This window comes from Corythoichthys intestinalis, chromosome 10 (genome assembly GCF_030265065.1).
Source record: "Corythoichthys intestinalis isolate RoL2023-P3 chromosome 10, ASM3026506v1, whole genome shotgun sequence".
NCBI classification, from domain to species: domain Eukaryota; kingdom Metazoa; phylum Chordata; class Actinopteri; order Syngnathiformes; family Syngnathidae; genus Corythoichthys; species Corythoichthys intestinalis.
The window spans coordinates 44,598,313-44,623,452 of NC_080404.1; the positions used below are offsets into that span (position 1 = coordinate 44,598,313).

Sequence of the window (25,140 nt, forward strand, 5' to 3'; positions counted from 1 at the left end):
GACCCAAAGCACACAGCCAAGGCAACTAAAGAGTGGCTCCATAAGAAGCTTCTTAAGGTCCTGGAGTGGCCTAGCCAGTCACCAGATCTGAACCCGATAGAAAATCTATAGAGGGAGCTGAAAGTCCGTGTTGCCCGGCAGCAGCCCCGAAACCTGAAGGCTTTGGAGAAGATCTGCATGGAGGAGTGGGCCAAAATCCCTGCTGCAGTGTGTGCAAACCTTGTCAAGGACTACAGGAAACGTTTGGTATCTGTAATAGGTATCTGTACCAAATATTAAATCTTATTTTGTGATGTATCAAATACTTATTTCATGCAATTAAATGCAAATTTATTATTTAAAAAACATACAACGTGATTTTCTGTTTTTTTGTATTACATTCCGTCCCTCACAGTTGAAGAGAACTTATGATACAAATTAGACCTCTACATGCTTTGAAAGTGGGAAAACCAGCAAAATCGGCAGTGTATCAAATACTTGTTCTCCTCACTGTAGAATTAAAACAAAACCTTGGCAACTTGGCAACTTTTTGGCTTTAGAAAACACACACGAAAATCAAGAGAAAACAATGGTGGTAGTCAGTAAGAGTTACTTTTTCAGACAAGCAGAGGAGACAAAATATGGAATCACTCAATTATTATTTTTACTTTTAACCAGTGCTTAATTTGTAAATCATAAGGCGCTTAACGCAAAGTATATATGACAGCGCAGGGATGACAAGACGGGCACAGGTCCTGGAACATAAGCAGAAAATGGTGCTGAAAACAACACGCAAATCCCACTTGCCATGCTGTGGGACTTACAAGCCTCAATTTCAGATACTATCCATGGTATAAATGCTATGACAACAATTTACAATTATTTAGGCTATACTCTGCACAATTGCCAAAATATCCACAGGTGGGACTTAGAGTACACAGTCAGCAATTAGTTTCTCAACAGGTCTAACTTGTAAAACATGAAAAAATACAATAAAATCAGAGATCACAATAAAAAACACAAACCAATTCTTTTGTGAGTTTCATCACCCCCGTCTTCTCTGGCCCCAAAGTTCCCACGGCCTTACAAATTGTGCAGCCCAAACCCGGATTTCCGATAAGGGTACTGGCCTGTTGCTCCGGCTGTTGGTGGTCCACCTGGCTAACTGCTGGCGCTGTAGCTGGCCTCGACTCCGGGTGGAGTGGTGTAGGCTAAGTCGAAAACAAACGTGATTAGATAGGGTGTGGTGTACGCAATTCCGGTAATGTAAAGTGGGGAACCCAGTATTATGAAAATCAACTGTAAATATTGATAGGTTGACATCCAACACTATGCAACTTGACCGCTATTCCTGGCACCGCCAAGCTCATGTACATGAATGTGCCTAGTTGCACGTAACCACTCAGTTCCTTGGAAAAAAATATGGAATGATGAAAACACTACACAAATCAGACCTAGTTGGAACACCTTTGGATTTTATACTGTAACAGCTTTCAGTATCTGAGGCATAGATTTAATGCTTTCTTCATCTATATTTCTCCAAATATCTCAAATTGCTGCAGCCAGATCAGCTTTGCCGTTTGGAACCTTGTCATGGATCATTTTCTTCAACTTTCACTACAGATTTTAATTGACTCAACAAGACATGGAAAAACTTGCTTTCTATTCCTCTTGTGCCTTATCTCCATTGCTGATTTCAATTACTATTAGTAGTTGTAGTAGTAGTAGTATTTTTTTTTCTATTCTATTCGTGATTAAATGCGATTTTTATGTATAATTTTATTTCCTGTTTCGATTATCTTTGTTTTTACGTTCTACTCATTTCATGTGATTTTTATGATCTTCATATGTGTGCTATATAAATAAATTTGCCTTGCCTTGCCTTGGCATAGCATATGCATATGACGGTTAGCAACCGTGTAGCTTAGTGTGGCTAACCCCACCCGAACTCGTCAGAGCTGACGACTGTGGTTGAGGGGGGGCGTCATGCCAACGAGTGAAAGCCGGGCCAATGTTTATTCTTGAGTATCCTTTTATCCCCGGTAGCCTCCTTCTTTTCCCTCCTCAGACAAAACTTTTTGTCACTTTTGTTGCTCTGCCATCTTTGCAGAATTCGCGCGAAAGCGTTCGCATCGACTTCCGTCTTTATAATTAAAGGGGGAAGTGACGCATTCCGTAAAGAGGTCAGCAAATTTGCAGTTTTTTTGTGTGGCAGGGTTCTTGCCACCATCCTCAAATTAGTGCCGGTGAAAGCAATACTTACCCCCTGAAAATCTAAACGACTGTCATTCAACTATTTGTCAGTCGACATATCATGAAAATATTTTATAAAGGTTGAAAAGTTACCTAGTGTTACTTTAATCTACTCCAGACACTTTTCAACAGATTGGATGAGAATCTACGTAATTATTAAGTATCCGCCACTGTCCTTTCATCATTGTCTGTATGATGAGGGCATTGGCTAGTTTCTTTTACAATAGCGCTCTCTGCTGACGAAAACGTCACAGTGCAATTCATGTTTGGTGATACATTTTACCGCTTAAATGCCACAAATTGACATTATAGTCAATTGTTATTTATTTTGGCATTTGTAAGCCATTGATTCAAAGGATTAATATGATCCCATGCAAAACGCGGTCAAAAATGAGATTGTGAAATTTACGAAAAGCAATGGAAGGCATCACAAGAGGCGTTCGAGAGCATTAGGTCTAAATCGCTTCACATTATTTGATACTGTCGAAACATTTTTGGTGCAATGGATTCGCAACCGCCTCCAAAACCGTGGGAACGGCGGATTCCCGGGACTATTGGTGCACCTATAAATTACAGGTAAACAAAAAAATAGGCCGTTTACCATTGTAATAACTAGTTTGATCGTAATATTGTTATGTCAACATGTTTTGCTAACTACAAATGCTAAGTACGTGTTCGGTGAGTGTACTTCCAAAGCGAGAAGTCAGTTAAAGCGCTGTGGTTGTCATAATTATATGAGCATTCAAAATACTTTTACACTGTTTTCGCCATCCTGACGAGTTTAAAGGAAACGATTGTCGTGTTGCTTAGCTAACTCTAGCTTGGGCTAACACTGTGGCCTCCAATGCCTGTTTGTGAAATGAAGCTATTACTCATTAATCAATACTGCATTCCACGCCACTGTGTTTTATTTAGCATTTTTAAGACACATGCTAAATTAGCTAATGTCAAAAACAGGAAACACTACGTGTTCTTTTCTTTTCCCCACATTAGACAGCGCACTTTTGGAATAAGGAGGAGATGTTGGGAAAAGTAAGACAGGGACAGTGGACATTTGTGACCTTTAACCCATTTTTTTAGGGCAATTGTATTTTTATTAGGGGTGTGATAAAATATCGAAATGGTGATATATCGTGGTACTTATCCCAAAGGAAGGTTATCGATATGCGCCCGCCAGGAATAGAGATATCGTTTTAAAAAGGTGTCAATTAGGGCTGCATCTATCGATTATTTTAGTAGTCGATTAATCGATGAACTAGTTAGTTTGAATAATCGAGTAATCGGATAAGGAACATGAAAAATTAAAATACCTGAGCTGAGCTTCAAACGGTATAACAAAATAAATAAATGAGGATCTATGTACAACAAAAGAACAATTGGCTAACTTACATAGCAAACATCCGCTAGCTTAAATGCTATAAAATGCCAACTTTTATTTTTTTTAATTTTTTTTTACAATGCTGTTAACAAGTGGTTCAGACACATATTACCACAAAGAACGGCTAAATGTACTTCTAAACTAAATTACGAATGCATTAAAACAAAAAACAAAACAAAAAACACCTCAAACAAAAGCTTACTGACAAGTCTTAATTTAGAGTATCGGACTTGTTGTATAGTACTGGACTATGTTGTGCCAAATCATGGCCAAGCACCACTGAAATCCAAAGAAGAGATGGAGCATAACTCAAACATCATGCTACCAATGACGGCGATAGACGTCAGATCCTCTCTTAACGGAGAGCAGCTGGATTCAGCCATGTGAAATGAGGCAGACCAGAGGGCAGTGTATCCACCCAAATCAATCAACCTAAATTCAAACACTTTCAAAATAGACCAGTGCAACCCCACTTTGATTAAACGAATACTCGAAGCAGCAAAATTTAATTTAAAATTGAATCTTTTCTTTTTTTTTTATACTCGAGTTAATCGATTAATCGTTGCAGCACTAGTGTCAGTGTCTAAAAATAAAAAATAAAATGGAACCAACAAGTTGCTACCAAAATCATCCAGCATAATAGTGTTTCAGTTAACTCTAAGGCAGCATTACGGTGCTCGACGCACAATCCATTTAGACTGGGAACGTTCGTTCATTCGAAACCAGAGCATTCATAGTCATTCTGTCCGATTTTCAGGGCATTTACAGATCACTTGCTGTTAATTTTAGAGCATATACAGGTCATTTTCTGTTGAGTTTGAGTCACTGCCTATTCATTTGGGTGATTCCCAGGTCACTTCCTGTTCTGTAACTCCAAATAAACAGGAAGAGACCCATAAAATACCCCAAAATCAACAGGTAACTGAAAATCAACAGGAAAATGACCTTAAATGACCCAAAATTACCTCATTGCCTGGCATTGGCTGCCACTACCGGCCATAGACGTTCAATCCGTTTGAAGTGGGAGGGTTGGCAGCGAATGATTCGTTCATTCGCTGCCACCCTCCCAGTTCAAACGAATTGAACGTCTACAAGTGATAAACTCATTCCAATTCACAGCAGAAGCTTGTTTTTCTGTTTGTTAGTTTGTAGAATATTCTAGAATGATTTCCTGACCTACAGTGCTGCTCAAAAGTTTGTGAACCCCCTCAACATTTTGGAAGTTTCTATTATTTCAACCTGATTTCCTAATCAATCAATTCAGTAGTTTTTTTTTGTTTTTTTAACAGTTGTGTTGTCGAGACTAAATTAAAAAGAGTTTTCATCAACTGATGTAGGTGCAAAATTGAACTGTTTGGTCACAACCAAAACCGCCATGTCTGGCGAAAAGTCAACACTGCATACCACCAAAAGAACCTTCTCCCAACAGTGAAGCATGGAGGTGGGAATGTCAAGATCTGGGCTTGCTTTTCATCCTCAGGACCTGGACAACTCCACATAGTCCAGGGAATCATGAATTCTGAGGAATATTGTCAAATCCTAGAACATAACCTGACGCCATCTGTTTTGAAGTTAAAGCTTGGCAGAAGGTGGATCATGCAACATGATAATGATCCAAAGCATTCCAGCAATACAACCAAGGAATGGCTGAAAAAGAAGAAGATTCGTGTTCTGGACTGGCCCAGTCAAAGTCCTGACCTAAATCCCATTGAAATGCTGTGGCGGGACCTGAAGCGAGCAGTTCATGCCAGACGCCCATCAAACCTCTCTCAACTGACTGCGTTCTGCAAGGAAGAATGGGCAAAAATCCCCCAAAGTAGATGTGAGAGGCTGATTAGTCACTACAGAAACCGTTTGGTTGAGGTAATCTCTGCAAAAGGAGGCGCAATATCCTATTAACTGAAGGGGTTCACATACTTTTGCACACATGATATCTGAGTTTTTCTTAAATCAACCACTTTTGTTAAATAAAGAATGACAATATAACTATTTCTTTTGTTTCAGTCCATTATTTGGAATGTCAGTATTGTGGATTTGGGTATAACTTAACATTTAATAAGGTTATTTTAGTTTTTTTTACAAAAAATCTGACCATCGCTGTGGGGTTCACAAACTTTCGAGCAGCACTGTATGTATCGATAACCATTGTAACGCCATATCGTCAGGCCATCGTTATCGTGAGCTTTGTATCACAAATCGTACCGTATCGTGAGGTACCAAGAGGTTCCCACTCCTACCATTGAACAGGATTTTTATTTTTCGAAACGTATGAGCAAATTGGAACATAAGACATAAGTGTGATGTTAAGTTAAAGTTGTTGTTTTTTTAACAGAAATATTATAAGTAAAATTAAAATAAATGCCGTCCTTTAGGGGAGCCTAAACCCCCAGCCACAGCTCAACATTATTACCATCAGAACAAAAATAATTGAATTATTTTCCATACAAAGCATGTGTGTATGACTCGTATCATGTTTACATTTAACACACACTTTTTCAACACAGACATTTGCCAAAGAGAAAAAAAAAACATGTTTTACCACCACTAGACACACTAAACATGCTGGAGTTAAATCTAGCTGGTGGGAAACATTCATGACAGTTTTTACAAGAGGTGTGCAAAATTTCCGATTCTTCGATTATTCACGATTCGGCCGTGGAAGATTTGAGAATGATTCACAAACATCCAAATTCCGATTACTGAAATATGTCAAGTAAACCGAAACTAAAACACAGTCAGCGCGGTCTTCGGGATGCAATGAGGAACGGACCGAGAGTAAACATCATGCTTTTCATTACCCGGGTAGTGACAATGCTCAACTCACGGCTCTGGCTCAACTCATGCCGCTAGATAAAAAAACAATAATACATGACTGCTGCCAAAATCCGCTACAGACCACGCCCACATAATGCTACGGTAGATATCGCATGTATAATAAACTAGATGCGAAATGAGAGACTCGGCGGCATTAGTAGCACATGTATAGAAAACTAGAAGCGGAATGATGGACTTGCCGGCGTTAGTAAACAGCCGCCATCTTAAAGCAGTAGACTTCCCTGGAAGGCTGTTGTAGCGAACTTTCCAAGCGAACCTAATTAACTTTTTATGTAAAATATTCCTAAATTGGCAAAATCTTGACTTGAATCTATCTTTAAAACAGTTAAATCTTTCACTTGTAAAATAGACAAAAGGGAAATTATGGAATAATCAATTTATAATCGAATCGTAGCCCTTGAATTGTAATCGAATCATAAGGTGCCCAAAGATTCCCACCTCTAGTGTTTACTAACCTTTAATTTTGTATAAATGCGAAATCATATTGGAGGTATTGCCTCCTCGGCAGTCACCCTCCGCAAACATGTTTTACATGTCGGTTGGCCCTCCTCCTCTAAGCCACGGCCATATGTAATTTTTCTGTAGCCAAAGTATTCCCATACCAGCGATTTCGTTTCTTCGATGGGGGGAAAAAAGTTCTGGAGTTTCACCTCCTCCAGCCATCGTGTAGCACAGCTGACTCGCTGACACTGAGCAACAACTGGTGGGGGAGGGTTGAGCCTTGGAGCTGCAAGCAAGGATTTTCTCCCTGCATTTTGGGGAGATAACATATACCTAATACAGTGTATTAGAGAGAACAAGGAGAACAAGTATTTGGGTTTTCCCATTGGCAGTGTATCAAATACTTGTTCTCCCCACTAGAGGTGTGCAAAATTTCCGATTCTTAGATTATTCGCGATTCGGCCGTGGAAGATTCGAGAACGATTCACAAACATCCAAATTCCGATTATTGAAATATGCGAAGTAAAGCGGAAATACACAACACTCAATGCGCCGCGCGGTCTTCGGGACGGAACGGCGCGAGAGTAGCTAAACATCATGCTTCCCATTACCCGGCCCCTCGGGTAATGCCAATGCTCAACTCACGGCTCTAGCTCAACTCATGCAACGAGATAAAAAAACACAACAACATACCTGACTGCTGCCGAAAAGCTGCTACAAGTACATCCATATAGTGTTACGGTGGATATCATTTATATAGGACTAGATGCAAAATAGATTTGGTAGTGTTAGCAGCACATCTACAAAAAGCTAGATGCGGGCGTTATAAACGGCCGCCATCTTAAAGCAGTACACTTCCCTGCAAGGCTGTTGTAGCGAACCTTCCAAGCAAACCTAATTAACTTTTTATCTAAAATACTCCTAAATCGGTAAAATATTGACTTGAATCTATCTTTAAAATAGTTTTAAAACTTTCACATGTCGAAAGTAGACAAAAGGGAAATTATGGAATAACGGGAGCAATTTTAACAAATTTAACGGTTGATTCACAACATTAAATTAATTGAATGTAGTTTAAAGCTGCTGATACAGAATGGGGACTGGAGTTTTTTATTTAATGTTATTTTTGTATATTTGTTTACTGCTATATGTTAACTTGATACTGAAATAGTAGTGTGGTTTAGCCTGAGAGTATTTTTGAACAATTTTGGAACTAATGTACAAAACATAAAAAAATAAAATAAAAAAAAAATAAAAAAGAGAAAAAAAAAAGGATGGGGGTGCATCAATAATCGTTTTATAATCGAATCGGAGCCTTTGAATCGTAATCGTAATCGAATCGTTAGGTGCCCAAAGATTCCCAGCTCTACTCCCCACTGTACCTTAGGGACGGTATGACAGAATTTTTTTTTTCAGTTTTGAAACCGTGACGTTTTGATATCACGGTATACCTTGAAACCGGTAATCGGCACATGTCTAGCTGTGACGTTCATTCGCCCTTCCCAGTCTAAAAGGATTGGACGTCTAATTTCTGTGCCCTGTAATGGAAAAAGAAATAAAATCATAATTTGTGAATGAAATGGGTAAAACAAAGTAATGCTGCAACGATTAAACGATTAACTCGAGTAATTTGATTTTAAAAAATAAATAAAATCTTCGAAATTAAAATTTTGCTGCTTCGAGTATTTGTTTAATTACAGTGGCGTTGTTAAGCCTGTAATTATAATTTATGAGAGAATTTTATCGCCCACCAAAATTTGTTATCGTGACAAGCCTAGGCATTGTAATGGTTTGTTTTGAAAGGGTTTGCATTTAGCTTTATTGATTTGGGTGGATATACTGCCCTTTATTGGCAACAGTCAATATGACTTAACTCATTTAACATGGCTGAATCCAGCTGCTCCCTGTTAAGACCAACATAAGGCAAGTTTTTCTTTGAGCTAATGTTTTTTTTATGCATTTGTAATATACTTTGTAGGTATAGTTAGCTGTTTTTTGTGGGAATATGTTTTTGAACGATTTGTTAAGAGCACTGTGGTGAAAAAAAAAATGTTTCATTGAATTTAAGCTAGCGGACTTTTGCTATGCAAGTTAGCCAATTGTTCTCCTGTTGTACTTAGATCCTCATCTATTTTTTGATACCATTTTAATTTACTAGTTCGAAGAAACACTCGGCAATTTTATTTTGTATTCGCATTTAATGCTCTTTCTAAAGCGCAATTTTGAAATGTTTCTAATCCTATTACCTGATTATTCGAACTAACTAGTTGATAGATTAATAGACTACTAAAATATTCGATAGCTGCAGCCCTAAAGGAAATTCCTTGTTCAAATACAGATACCTGAAAAATGAATTTTTTAGTACTTTATGAATTTCACCCACATTTCCTATAAATCTGTTGTTATCACAAACAGGTCTACAGACTTTGCACCTACTGTAGGCCCCTCTGTTGGCCCGCCAGTCCTGACCAGAGTTGCCCCTCCACTCCCTCCACGTCCTATGCAACAGTCCTACCGTCCAGCTTACAGCTCCTTCACCTCGTCTTACAGTCCCTATGGGACCTCAATCTACGGGGGCTACAGCCCCTACAGCCCTTACGGCGGTGGTTATGGCCTCGGAGGTTACAATCGCTTCTCGCACACGGAGGACACCGCGCCGAGTCGCTTCGTGCAGCAGGCGGAGGAAAGCAGCCGTGGCGCTTTCCAGTCCATCGAAAGCATCGTCCAAGCCTTCTCCTCCGTCAGCATGATGCTTGATGCCACCTTTTCAGCCGTCTACAACAGCTTCCGCGCCGTGCTGGACGTGGCCAACCACCTGACACGCTTACGAGCGCATCTCACCAGGGTCTTGTCAGCGTTCGCGTTGGTACGCACTTTGAGATACCTCTATCGACGGTTACAGAGACTGCTTGGACGGCGGGGATCCGGCGCTGAGATTGAGGATTTATGGGCAGATAGTGCAAGCGACGCGCTGGCGACGAGTTCGACGAGAGGAACGGACGATCAAGCTGTTAAATCCTGGCCAATCATTTTGTTTTTCGCTGTCGTCCTGGGTGGACCCTACCTTATTTGGAAATTACTGAGCTCTGCCACTGGCTCAGAAGACGGAGGTGAGATTTCAGAACAATAAAATTCTCTAACTGCTATATGAAATACCATTTTAGCATTTATGCAATATTCTTGATATCAAGCTCAAGGGTACATTTCACTGGTAAGACTGTATTAGTAACATGCATACATCAACCAAGGCACAGTTTCTTCACGCTACCAACCTGCAGTTGTCTACCACCATGCCAAAGTTACAGTAGTGGATTTTTTTTTTTTCTAATAGTATGAAAACCTATTGTAATCGTGTTAAAATGGGTTACAGTCAAGAGAAAAGCAAACTGCTACTTGGAATACGATTACGATAACAATTACTTAACAATGTGGCGATACAACACTTATCGATACATTGGTCTGGAACGATATTCTACGATACAGCTATTAAAAGAGAATAACTATTTCTAAATAGAAAAATACACTTTATTGTTTGCACTGTTATAGACAATCTATCAAAAACTTGAGAATGTTCAACTTTAATACAGCAACACTATATAATAGCCACATTCTTGTAAACAAATGAGTGTCTTAACTCATCGCCTGCCACAACAATGCACTTCAAATTCATTTAAACCCGTAGGACTGGCTTTGAATTAGAATATTTTATTGATCATGTATTCAACGAAAAATTCCATCAATTATTCTAGTAATTGGACAAATCGTTTTTTTTTTTTCCGTTTTTTCTTTTTAATTAATTAATTTGTTTTGGTAAAGAGCAATTATAAATGTACATGAAGAAAACGACATTCCACCTAAGTTTCAATCATTTTTAGACAATCAATGTCTTTATTTTAGATGCACAGTCCCTGACAAGTCTTGTCACTTATCCATTTTGTAGAAACAATTGCTAATAACCTGACTTTAAATTATTCAATTGGTTTCAGAAATGGCTCATATGAAAGCTAAGACCCTCCCAAATGATGCTGAATGTACATTTGTTTCACTGAAAAAAGATTTATCATTTAATGAAGACATAAAGGTCAAATTTGGCAAGACAAAAGTTTTGTCGCCTACAGAAAGTAGTGTGAAAATTGAACAAAAAATGTACTTCAAATACAAAAATATGTTACATAACATAAGCGGATTAAGTAGTGGTGCTGTGAGATCCAAATTTAATATTTTGTATGACTTCCATGGGCTTCGGCAAGGATTCATACAATTTATTGAAGAAGTCATCAGGAACATCAAAGAAAGCAGTCTTGCGTGCCTTCCAGAGTTCATCAACATTCTTGGGTTTCGTCTTCCATGCTTCCTCTTTCATCCTACCCCAGACATGCTCAATGATGTTCACGTCTGGTGACTGGGCTGGCCAGTCCTGGAGGATCTTGATCTTCTTTGCCTTGAGGAACATTGAGGAAGAGATTGAAGTATGCGATGGATCACCATCCTGCTGCAGAATTTGTTCCTTTTTATGGTTAGGAATGTAAAAGGCAGCTGAGATTTGTTGATATTTCAGACTATTTATCTCTCAGGGTGCAGACAATTAAAAAAACCGTGTGGCATTTGCCAAGACCCACAGCCTGTCAAAAGGATGAACGCTGGAAAAGTGGCAAAAGGTGGATTTTTCAGATGAATCTTCCATTGAATTACACCACAGTCGCCAAAAATATTGCAGGAGACCTACTGAAGCCCGCATGGATCCAAGATTCACTCAGAAAACAGTGAAGTTTGGTGGTTACATCATTACCAAAATCATGGTCTGGGGTTACATCCAGTATGGGGGTGTGTGAGAGATCTGCAGGGTGGAAGGCAACTAAGATACTGTCTGAATAGTCGTTTTTTTTTTTATTTCAGTAAGAGTAACCTAATTTCGCCAATCCCTTAAAAGTTTCTCGCTAACTCCAACCTTTCTTTCTGCTGCTCGATGCTGCTTTTCAAATGCATATTTCACTAGTTGCAGCTTGTTATCAGCAGTATATGAGTTTCTTTTTAGTGCCATTATGTTCAGCCTTTCTGAGTTCTTTTTATTTGTTTTTATAAAGTACCGTCAATGTTGGAACACAGTCCTTGAGCGCCCTCTTGCGGTTTAGTGTGAAACTAACATGTGAAATTATATAATAATGTGTTAATAATTTCACCCACAAGTCGCTCCAGAGTATAAGTCGCACCCCTAGCCAAACTATGAAAAAAACTGCGACTTATAGTCTGAAAAATACGGTAATCGTTTCACCTCTACTTTGAATGCTTATGTTTGAGGGCCATTAACAGAGGTAGATGTCCAATTAATTTTGACTGGGAGGGTCCTAGTCAATATGAAAATTACATCTAGCGCCATCAATGTCAGCCATTGAGTTAACAGACACTTTTTTTAATGGATTTTTTTTTTGAGTATTCTTAACTTCCATTTAGGTAATGAGTAGTATACAGTCCCTGACAAAAGTCCTGTCGCTTATCCATTTTGTAGAAACAATTGCTAATAACCTGACTTTTAATTATTAAATTGGTTTCAGAATTCAGAATTCAATTGGTTTCACTCACTGTTTTCTGAGTGAATCTCGGATCCATGCGGGCTCCAGTAGGTCTCCTGCAATATTTGCGGTGACTGTGGTGTAATTCAATGGAAGATTCATCTGAAAAATCCACCTTTTGCCACAAAATAAGTTGGTTGAAGTTTGGTGGTGGCAAAATCATGGTCTGGGGTTACATCCAGTATGGGGGTGTGCGAGAGATCTGCAGGGTGGAAGGCAACATAAATAGTCTGAGATATCAACAAATCACAGCTGCCTCTTACATTCCTAACCATAAAAAGGGACAAATTCTGCAGCAGGATGGTGCTCCATCGCATACTTCAATCTCTACCTCAAAGTTCCTCAAGGCAAAGAAGATCAAGGTCCTCCAGGACTGGCCAGCCCAGTCACCAGACATGAACAGGATGGAAGACGAAACCCAAGAATGTTGGTGAACTCTGGGAGGCATGCAATAGTGCTTTCTTTGATGTTCTTGATGACTTAATAAATTGTATGAATCCTTGCCGAACCGCATAGATTCAGTCCTTCAAGCCCATGGAAGTCATGCAAAATATTAAATTTGGATCTCACAGCACCACTACTTAATTCGCTTATGTTATGTAACATATTTTTGTATTTGAAGTACATTTTTTGTTCAATTTTCACACTACTTTCTGTAGTGAAGGAATTTGGACCTCCCGGCCCAGAAGCGCACGGGGAGGCCGGCAACAGAACGGAAATGTGCTCCGCCACCCGACCCCTCCGAGCGGAGCCAGGCCAGGAGGAAGCCAAACTCCGCGCGTTCCTGTGTTAACCCTTTGTTCTGACTCCAAGCTCCAAAAAGTCTAAAGAAGGCTCACCGGAAAACAGGTTGACAATTTAATGATTCACAGAGGTCTAAAGAACAAGGCAAAAACAGACGACGGAGGTACAGAGGCTGGATCCAGGGTCGTGTCACAACGGTTACATAGGAAATGTTTCCGAGGAGCGACCAATTGTTATCAGTGTTCAGTCTTTTTAACGTCTTTGCTGACGCGGGTCTTGTCGAAGGCGTTTCTGGGCGTTGCTTTGGGGCCGCCCCCGCTGTGGCCGGCCCTGGGCGGTTTAGGTTCGTGCGCGGATTTGGGACGCCCGCTATCCACTTCGCTGTCCGGGCTGGTGGTGCTTGTTCCAGGACAAAACGCTTTGTCCTTGGAGTTTGCTGAGAGCAGATTCCCCGAGTATGTGCGTCACTCATGATAAGACGGCATTGTGTATCTCTATTTCTTCTCATTAAACTATGGTGTGCTATTTATTTTATATTAGTAGTGTAGTCCTACCGCAAATATGAAAATGATACACATTTCCTGATTAATTATATTACGTGTGTTAGCCTAATGCAAACAGTTAGACGGTGCCTACGAAAACCTGTACCATATGTATGTGTTAGACTATATATGTGTTAGACTAATGCAAACAGTTATATGGTGTGTGCGATGACGATATCGTTTCCCCTTCATTCCCCCTCTCGAGCCCCGACAGGGGATCGAAAAAACATGGATGTGGCCTTAGAACTTAGCTTTGTCAAGTGGTGGAAGAAATGTAGCAATTGATGAACAGTTTTAACAGGGATGTTCGAAATTTGTCCCCCTCAGGACTCCTGTTAAGTACTCTTTAAAACAATATGATACCGCCTCAAAGGGTTAATCCTTGGTTGTCTTCGGTCCCGTGGCTATAGGCATCAGCTCACAGTGCCCTCTTTGTACAGGTGCATTGAGACCGATTTTTCATGATCAAATAGACGGGCTACCCATCAAGTTATTCCTGTCGCTAGGAAAAATGAGATATACATTCAGTTAAATTAAATTAAATTAAAATAAAAATAAAGTTAATCTTTAGTTAAGAAAAATGAGAGACACACTAAGCTAAATTTGGTCCATTGAATAACAACCTTTAAATCAGGAAAAGTGAGAACCGTACTGAGTTAAATTTTGGTCCAGTAAATTAAAATTTAAGTGCCCCTCTTTTCACTTCCGTAACGTTAGGGTCAACCACCACCTGTAGTAAGAGGGAACTGTGCGCAGCCCTGAAGAAAAAGGAATGCAACAGTGTGTCAAACATCTCAGAACAGCTTTTAAATGAAGAAAAAGAACAGCACTGACAAACTACTACATCTAAAAACATAACACAGCAAAAACATTCCCCCATTGACTAGAGAATGGTGAAAAAGCGGTACTGTACAAAAGCGGAATGTTGCAATACAGAAAAACTTGGACACCATGAACTCGAAACTCGAAATAAACGTCTTCACCCCTTACCAGTTGTTGAAAATGATGGACACAGACGCCTGTAGGCAAACTTTATTCCACCCCAATTAAAGAAAAACTTTATTCCGCCCCATTGACCAAAGAATGAATAAATATCCTAATCAAAAGTATATAAAAATAATAAAAGTTATATTCTCCACCCCAAATGGCAAATATGGCTAAAGGCTAAAGAATAAAACTGGGACTTAAAAATGGCACAAATCTACCGAGTACTATGATTTAGAACCTAACAAAAAATAGTAGTCTTTGAACAAAAATCCCAAGAACGAAAATGAATCTATGGTGATTGTGGAGATGTAAAACAATCCAGTGATATGACATGTGTCGAGGAATTACAAAACCCAAATGTGACTGCAAAAGATCGAAAAAATGTGACGGAAAAAATAAACCCCACTACATAAACAATGTGTATTCCCACCACTTACCAACAACGTCAGGGGCACCTTTCCACATCACATTTCTAACAGCAACATCCGCATGTGAAATCAATAAAAGGGAAAAAGGAAAGAAAATCCAAACCTTTTAGCGAAAAATAATATTACAAAGAACAAATAAACGAGAGCACTATAGCAACAGGGACCATGACGCTAAACCTATTTATTTCCATAATCAATTGTCGCTTCCTAGGACATGGGTCGTATGGGAATTTGTTTATTTTCTCCCAGTCCGGATCCGTCATGGTTGCCCCCCACCCTAGTGGATCCTAGTGTAGCTGTAATCTGTTCAACTCAAAAGAATACAGAGCCTCCAACATATTTTAAAACACTCCCTAATTAAAGCATAGAACGACTTTGCCTTTGTGTAGAACACAAACAATGAGCTTAAGGTGTCTAAAATATAATGCGGTACCTACAGGAAAGTTAATCATTAGAAAGTGAAAATAAAATAATAAAAGTAAAGAATCTTAATCAAATACATCTGGGACTATGTGGTGTACTTAAAATATGTCACGTACTCACATGTTTTAGTTTTTTCCTAATGCTTGTCGAGACGTCTGAGGCACGGTAATCTCTCTAACATTTAAATACTCTCTCAAACTCAAAAAGGCCGGAAAACATTCACCTCGACAAAACGCAGCATCGTCAGCTGGGGTGAGTATAAAACCGTGCGGACAGTCGTGACGGCTGTCCCTTGGCGATGAACCATTATTTTGTGAGCACCTGTTCTCACACAACCACCCGCTCACGGCTCGTGCGATACCGCAGTCACAGCCCTGAGGGAATAGGTGGGGTCTGGAATCAAACCTTTGATCCTCCAACCATTGGCGATCCCTTCTCCCACCCGCGCAACCGGTGGTCCGTGTGCCGGTGCGATGGCTCCGCTTGTTATACCCAGTTCCAGCCCCGCTAGCGTTCAGGGCGAATGTCCTCCCATCCTGTCAACATACACATCTGGTGTTTCAGGGGATCGATAAATAGAAATAAGGATAAACTTAAGAATAGCCGATTTGTCATACTTACTTATCTTAACTGGGCCTATTTGTAACCTTACCGCCTGAAACGTCCCAACCGCACCAGTCTCAAAACTCCAACATGTGATGTGGCAGATTATTATCCTTAAACCTTGAAATCTTTTGGGAAACAATGTGGTCAGGGAAAACTTTAGATCGTTTTAATGGCCTCTGCGTGCTCCTAAAATGTGTCGTGCTATTAAAGCTAAGTGGGATTATGAATAGTATTATGTTTATAATAATTTACTGTTTGTTGGGCCTAAGAACTGTATGTTTAGAGTTGAACAGACTGTACAAGTCAATAAAAATTTACAATTGTCCGCATCCATATTAACTTTCAGTAATAATGTTGGTGTTATCTTGGCCCACTTAACCCCCTCTAGCCATGCCCACAATTGCAATTGTAAGCATGGCTATATCACTCATAGCTACTACTCAAAGTGCATTATGAATACCCGGTACATGTTATCATTCCCAAGTTACATCAGCTTGTGTGATACCCCAATTATCTAGACCAAATCAAAAACTATCCCCTATGGTGGTCTAAATGCCATCATTTGAGATTCTAACTCCCTTTTTTTTTTTTTTTTTTTTTTTTTCCAATAAGCTTAATAATATTGATCGTCAACAACCCTAGTCACAAGGAATCATTTTGTCAAAGGATGGGCGTTGTACATTCATTTCTACGGTGTGTGGTTGTCTACTACACGTTTAAACTGTTCAATGGTTACCATTGCAACAATCAACACAAAAACATTTATATGTCTTATTATTTCCAGTTTACAAACCCCTCATGTCCAATTCAGATCCCAAACAAAGCCACTCAGCAATAATTAAAATATTTATGTCTTGGAAAGTGATGCCTTTTCCTTTGTTCCTTATGTCATTCAAAATATGTATCTTTCTCCCCTTTTGTGAAACAATTAGGTCCCCCGAAAATAATTGCAAAATAACAAACCAGTGAATAGGATCAATAGAATAAATGCAAGTCAACCAGTTTGACTTTTTATAAAAAATGGAAAAGAATAGATGAATAGAATTTTTAGAAAAAATTCTAAAAAAATATGAAAAATACAGTTAGCACAGACATGGAACTAAACAACACTTTCTCCACTCCTCCTTTTTTTTTTTTTTTTTTTTTTAATATTATTCAAGTCCTTAAAAATAAAAATCTGTTCCATAAAGGTGTCCAAAGGAATGGAAAAATATCACATGAGAGTAATTCATCAAAAGATCAAGAACAAAAATCCAAAATGAAAACATAAAAATTGTCTTATACTGGGGAAATTGTATTTATAGGCAGTAGACTTGGAAAGGTATTCTGAAATTAAATTAACTCATCTCTAGATTCTGTCTCATTATCGTTGTATCGTTCGAGTATTATTCTTAACTTTTAACATAAGCAACTTCCCCAGCATAATAAATTGCATTTGGCACGATGCCCGTGTTTGTTTACGTTCTCAAATTTAATTCCTCCCCTCTTATGTAGTTTGTTAATTCGATTCCTACTGTGGTCTTTCTCTTAAAAAAAAAAAATTGGTTGCTAATTTCCCCTATAATTTCAAAGCACAAAATTTACCTACATTGGTCTTGTCTTTTCATTCCAGATCATGAAATTGGTGAAAATGTCTTATTCCCCTTTTTTATTTTATTTTATTCATTTCTTGATTTCTTTTTTGCAAGGATAGCCCAATTCTATCCGCAGGTGACCCAAAAGATTATATTTTAGTGAAATCTGGCATTTTCAAGTCTTTTTTTAAAAACCTAAATCCACTTTTACATTGTCCCGTATATCAAAATTAACACATATAGGAGATTCTCCCTCCGCATTCTTCCGGGAGTCAATAGTGGCTAGGGAAGGACTGTCTTATCTATTGTTTTACCAAAACAACCAGAGACTTGAGCTTGAGATGACCCACTTTAAAACTTTGCTCTTTCCTAAACTTTAACCCTTTAGGCAAGGCATCTCAAACTTAAATTAGCTTCTATAGACTCCAAATTAAACGGAACTACAAAATAACTCCAAAATCAGTTTTACAAAAGTGCAAAAGGAAAAGAAAATATACTAAATGAAATTATTTCCTTCAAGTGTCAACAATGAAAAGAAAATATCCAAGTTAAGATAAAAATAAAAACTAATAAGACTTACTATTTATCTCATTCTGGGAACGTTATCTCCGATGTAAATTTGGAATCGTGATAAGTGTTATGAAAGAACCATTTGCTTCTTTTTTTTTTTTTTTTTTTTTTTTTTCAAAGATGTTCTAGTTACTCTAAGGGGTGTTATGAATGTCAATTAGCTCAAATATTTACAATTCTTATATTGCATTGTTACATGTTTTATTGTGGCCCCCTATTTGATAATTTGTCAATTAACTTTGGTCATGGCCTGTCTCGACAAAGTTGGCCACTTATTTCCTACTCTATTTTCATAACAGCAAAAATTAGTTCAATTTTAATTGTCTTCTTATATCAAAACTAAAATCAATAAAGTTATCCTGTTGTTCTTTGGATCCCAGCTGAATTCACGACAGCCAATTCTATCAACATGTGATCCAAAAGTGACACTTTCCCCATATTCATCATGCTTGAATCCCCTAAAAATTACATTTCAAACTATTCGTTATACTAGAAGCGAGCCATGATATCAATTCCCCGTTACTAATTTTAAGGTGTTCTTTGCTGGTTCGGTTTTGCATGTTTGTTATTCTAATAATTGTAAGTTCGTGGTTGAACGCATCACTTTAATATTCTTTTGTTTTATCTACATTCTTTTGTGAGTAAAAATCTTCTTGTTAGAAAAAGCTTTTTTTTTTTTTTTTTTTTTAAAAAATCTATAACTTTACCAAACATCCAGGGCCTTCAGCCCTCCTTGCTCTGCTTGGCCTGAACAAGAGCAAGAGGGGCCTCCCGCCCATCGGCCCGCGCACCTCATTTTGAACACTGTGTTCCTTTTCTAATCAGATCTACTGATTTTTTAGAATTTTTTACATGTTGTCCCTTTTTGGCTCTCAATTTTATCTTAAAATGTTAAACAAGGACTGGAAAATTCCCAGCTTCAATTCTAGCCTCCCCTTATAATCAATTTTGGCAAAAAAACCCAGCGGATGCCGTCGAGGACCCCATGTTGCAAATAGGGGCCACCGACGGCCCGCCCTCCTTATTTTGAACACAGTGTTCTTTTCTAATCAGATAGCCCAACTCCAGGCGCCATGCCAACGGCTGTCTCCCAGAACGTTAACAGGGGCGCTTCCTATTTTTTCGGCTTCATTTCGAACAACACTAAGCAAAACAAAACGTCCACTTACTTTAACAGGAGACTACACGACACCATAGCAACTTAACATTTAAACAACAACAGTGGCAGTCCAACAACTGAGTTTCGATTTCCGTGAACAACTCGTCTAATTTCTTCCCTGTACCCTCACAGCCCTCCTTAGCGCATTCATATAGCCATGTTTGTCACGGGTCCCTGACCTATCTCCGCTGGGCGAATGTGTTCATGGCCATGTCCATTGTTCTGCTTACCGCAAGCAGCGAGGCCCCCTTTGCTGTTGGGCGTCACTCCAACAGCGGCCTTAATACCTTTATTCTTTTTTAAGGGGGGACCACTTCCTAGGGCCTCCACAACCCAGCTCTCAAACCTCAGACTCGTCAGCCCTGAGGTGTGGAACCGCTACGTTCCAGTCCCGGTGGCTTTGGCCCGGCCTGACGCTGCCCGCCAGCCAAACCACCACAACCTTCAGGACAAGTATATGTCTATCCAAATTTATATGTATACCTCTAAATATACATATAAATGCATACACATATTGCGCGTACAGACCCCTCATCTAACTTAGAAAGTGGGTCGTCGCATCTACTCTATACTCAAATATACATGCACATATCTATCCCATACACATATCTTTGTATGTATATGCATACATGCGCATGTATATATTACGTATGTCCCACCCATCAAATCGGGAAACAACAACCTGTTGTCTAGGAGCCAACCAGCCTGACCCTCTCCATTCCCCAGAGGGGGAATGGAGAGGGTCGCGCAGGCAGCGGCTCACAACCTCTTTTGTGTTGTTAGGTTTCTCGCAATTTAATAAGGCTCCGGGGACACCGCTTCCTAATAACCTAAGCTTGTCCTGTTTTTTCTTTTTTTTTTTTTTTTTTTTTTTTTTAAAAATCTTTCGCCCAGCCTAAACTACGCGACGCATGGCATATATGTTGCACTCTTTCTGAATCTACCCCTCTAGTGCTAAGACTAATGAAGACTAATGTTACACTACACTTGTTCTCCCCTTATTCCTTCAACAGAATGCACAAATCACAGTTAGACAAAACACAAAATGGTCGAAGGTCGCTTCAAGTCAACTTTCACCCGCCTTAAATTATGACAAAACGTCTTTTTACCTTTTCGGCTTTTAGCGGTGCACCTAAAAGGGCTCCAGTTGACTCTTCCGCAGCCGTTCGTCCATCCCCTCCGTCGTCTGGGCCTATCACGTCGTCAAACCATCACGTCGGGTCGCCAACTGAAGGAATTTGGACCTCCCGGCCCAGAAGCGCACGGGGAGGCCGGCAACAGAACGGAAATGTGCTCCGCCACCCGACCCCTCCGAGCGGAGCCAGGCCAGGAGGAAGCCAAACTCCGCGCGTTCCTGTGTTAACCCTTTGTTCTGACTCCAAGCTCCAAAAAGTCTAAAGAAGGCTCACCGGAAAACAGGTTGACAATTTAATGATTCACAGAGGTCTAAAGAACAAGGCAAAAACAGACGACGGAGGTACAGAGGCTGGATCCAGGGTCGTGTCACAACGGTTACATAGGAAATGTTTCCGAGGAGCGACCAATTGTTATCAGTGTTCAGTCTTTTTAACGTCTTTGCTGACGCGGGTCTTGTCGAAGGCGTTTCTGGGCGTTGCTTTGGGGCCGCCCCCGCTGTGGCCGGCCCTGGGCGGTTTAGGTTCGTGCGCGGATTTGGGACGCCCGCTATCCACTTCGCTGTCCGGGCTGGTGGTGCTTGTTCCAGGACAAAACGCTTTGTCCTTGGAGTTTGCTGAGAGCAGATTCCCCGAGTATGTGCGTCACTCATGATAAGACGGCATTGTGTATCTCTATTTCTTCTCATTAAACTATGGTGTGCTATTTATTTTATATTAGTAGTGTAGTCCTACCGCAAATATGAAAATGATACACATTTCCTGATTAATTATATTACGTGTGTTAGCCTAATGCAAACAGTTAGACGGTGCCTACGAAAACCTGTACCATATGTATGTGTTAGACTATATATGTGTTAGACTAATGCAAACAGTTATATGGTGTGTGCGATGACGATATCGTTTCCCCTTCAGTAGGTAACAAAACTTTTGTCTTGCCAAATTTGACCTTTATGTCTTCATTAAATGATAAATCTTTTTTCAGTGAAACAAATATTATTTTTGTACATTCAACATCATTTTGTAGGGTCTTAGCTTTCATATGAGCCATTTCTGAAACCAATTAAATAATTAAAAGTCAGGTTGTTAGCAACTGTTTCTACAGAATGGATAAGTGACAAGACTTTTGTCAGGGACTGAAGTACACACTGCTTCTTTCGTTTTACTCAAGGCCTTATCAAGTATGACTGTGTTTTCTCATAGGGACTAACTGGGCTAATGGGGAGGACGACCATGTTGTGGCGAAAGCAGAGTATGGATTTTCAGCTTCATCCGATGAGGAGATTTCTTTCCAGGCTGGCGACATGCTCAACCTCGCACCGAAAGGTCAGCCGAACTGAGGGTTTCCGCTTGTATTTTTTAATATCGGAAATATTGCATTTAAATGAAACAAAATCTTTGCTCATGTCACATTCAGAGCAACAGCCCCGTGTGCGCGGCTGGTTACTGGCCAGCCTGGACGGTCAGACGACAGGTCTCATCCCGGCCAATTACGTCAAGGTCCTCGGCAAGAGGAGAGGCCGCAAACAGGCGGAGTTGGAGAGGCTGGCTCAGGTGCAGCAAGAGAGCTCACAGGCCTCTCGGACTACCCTCACCACAAACGGGAGTCTTTCATCTGAAGCGTCGCTGGAGGCTGCGTACAATGAAACACCAACTTCCACTAATGTGGGACCTTCAAATTCCAGCTCCAACACTGTTGTCAACATCCCGGAGAAAACTGACCTATGAAGCTTCCGCTAGCTTAATTATATAAGTATGCATGTCTGTTTTTCTGGTAGAAATTCACTGTTCACTTGCTAAGGTTAACTGATTAACAGTTCATGGTAATTTGTGGAAATATTAACTCATTCACTGCTAACTGGCTTGGGCGTCCATCTCCGTGAACTTGGCCCTGCATCAGATGAAAATTTATATAAAAATGAAGTCAATCGCTAGAAAAGATTTCCATCCATCTGTCGTGGCGGCAATCCCTGAACCCGCTGGTGGACACTTGCGGTAAGGGATGCCGTCAAGCTGAAGAAGGAGGCCTAGCGGGCCTTTTTGGCCTGTGGGACTCCGGAGGCAGCTGACAGGTACCGGCTGGCCAAGCGGACTGCGGCTTCGGCGGTCGCCGAGGCAAAAACTCGGACATGGGAGGAGTTCGGCGAGGCCATGGAAAACGACTTCCGGACGGCTTCGAGGAAATTCTGGTCCACCATCCGGCGTCTGAGGAGAGGAAAGCAGTGCACCATTAACACTGTGTATAGTGAAGATGGTGTACTGCTGACCTCAACACGGGACGTCGTGAGTCGGTGGGGAGAATACTTCGAAGCCCTCCTCAATTCCACCGACACGCCTACCTTTGAGGAAGCAGAGTCTGGGGACTCTGAGGTGGGCTCTTCGATCTCTGGGGTTCAAGTCACTGAGGCGGTTGGTAAGCTCCTCGGTGGCAAGGCCCCGGGGTTAGATGAGATCCGCCCGGAGTTCCTAAAGGCTCTGGATGTTGTAGGGCTGTCATGGCTGACACGCCTCTACAACATTGCGTGGACATCGGGGAAAGAAGTGCCTCTGGATTGGCAGACCGGGGTGGTGGTCCCCCTTTTTAAAAAGGCGGACCGGAGGGTGTGTTCCAATTATAGAGGGATCACACTCCTCAGCCTCCCCGGTAAAGTCTATTCAGGGGTGCTGGAGAGGAGGGTCCGTCGGGAAGTCGAATCACGGATTCAGGAGGAGCAGTGTGGTTTTCGTCCCGGCCGTGGAACAGCGGACCAGCTCTACACCCTCGGCAGGGTCCTTGAGGGTGCATGGGATTTCGCCCAGCCAGTCTACATGTGTTTTGTGGATTTGGAGAAGGCGTTCGACCGTGTGCCTAGGGGAGTCCTGTGGAGGGTGCTCCGGGAGTACGGGGTGCCGAGCCCCTTGGTAAGGGTTGTTCGGTCCCTGTACGACCGGTGTCAGAGTCTGGTCCGCATTGCCAGCAGTAAGTCGAATTCGTTCCCAGTGAGAATTGGACTCCGCCAAGGCTGGCCTTTGTCACCGATTCTGTTCATAATTTTTATGGACAGAATTTCTAGGCGCAGCCGAAGCATTGAGGGTGTCCGGTTTGGTGGCCTCAGCATTGCATCTCTGCTTTTTGCAGATGATGATGTGCTGTTGGATTCATCAAGCCGTGACCTCCAACTCTCACTGGGGCGGTATGCAGCCGAGTGTGAAGCGGTTGGGATGAAGATCAGCACCTCCAAATCCGAGACCATGGTCCTCAGCCAGAAAAGGGTGGCATGCCCTCTCCGGGTCGGGGATGAGATCCTGCCCCAAGTGGAGGAGTTCAAGTATCTTGGGGTCTTGTTCACGAGTGAGGGTAGGAGGGAGCGGGAGATTGACAGGCGGATCGGTGCAGTGATGCGGACTCTGCACCGGTCCGTTGTGGTAAAGAAGGAGCTGAGCGAAAAGGCGAAGCTCTCGATTTACCGGTCGACTCTGCACCGGTCCGTTGTGGTAAAGAAGGAGCTGAGCCAAAAGGCGAAGCTCTCGATTTACCGGTCGATCTGCGTTGCTACCCTCACCTATGGTCACGAGCTGTGGGTCGTGACCGAAAGAACAAGATCCCGGATACAAGCGGCCGAAATGAGTTTCCTCCGCAGGGTGTCTGGGCTCTCCCTTAGAGATAGGGTGAGAAGGTCGGTCATCCGGGAGGGGCTTGGTGTCGAGCCGCTACTCCTACGCGTTGAGAGGAGTCAGTTGAGGTGGCTCGGGCATCTGGTTCGGATGCATCCTGGACGCCTTCCTGGACAGGTGTTCCGGGCATGTTCCACTGGCGGGAGGCCCCGGGGTCGACCCAGGACACGCTGGAGAGACTGTCGCTCGGCTGGCCTGGGAACGCCTTGGAATCCCGCCGGAGGAGCTGGCTGAAGTGGCGACCCGACCCCAGACTAAGCGGAAGATAATGGATGGATGGATGGATGGATGAAGTCAATTGTTTGTGCTGAAAAAGCTGCATTTGTGAGCTTACCAAACCCTTGTTTGTGGTGGTAACACCATCAGTTAAAAAAAAAAAAAAAAAGTGTAATATCTATAAAACTGTGGAAGGGGTGCTGTGTGATGTCATCACTTCAAATTAAAATCAGCATTTCTACAAAACATGAAATTTTTTTAATGCACAAACAATTGACACTATTATTAGATCAAAATGGGGGGATGATTGCGCTAGAAAAGATTAGTGAGTATCAAAAACAATAGCAGCACAAACTTTACAGCACAAACCAGCACAAACTATTGACATTTTTATATAAATTTGCGTCTAATGAGGGGCCATCTTCATGGAGGTCAACCAATGAGGTAGTGAATTTACAATTTTCCTTGTTTCTTCATTATTGTTTTAAACGAGTTTTCAAGTACTTCAATTACCATACAATAATTTATATGTGTATTGTTTTGTGTGTTATCCTGTTTACCTGAATTACAAGGGTTAGATTGTTCATAATTTTAAATGGAGAAGTTTGTCAACTTCCTGAAATACAAGTTTAAATACCAAATATAATT

General features: G+C 41.0%; 1 protein-coding gene across 1 annotated transcript; it reads left to right on the forward strand.

Moving 5' to 3' along the window:
• Positions 1-2,525: 2,525 nt before the first annotated feature.
• Positions 2,526-22,353, forward strand: pex13 (peroxisomal biogenesis factor 13). The gene is made up of 4 exons (XM_057848503.1): positions 2,526-2,808; positions 9,302-9,996; positions 21,826-21,948; positions 22,040-22,353. Exons 1-4 carry the CDS (start codon positions 2,735-2,737, stop codon positions 22,348-22,350), a joined length of 1,203 nt encoding a protein of 400 aa, XP_057704486.1. The 5' UTR covers positions 2,526-2,734; the 3' UTR covers positions 22,351-22,353.
• The last annotated feature ends 2,787 nt before the right edge of the window (positions 22,354-25,140 follow it).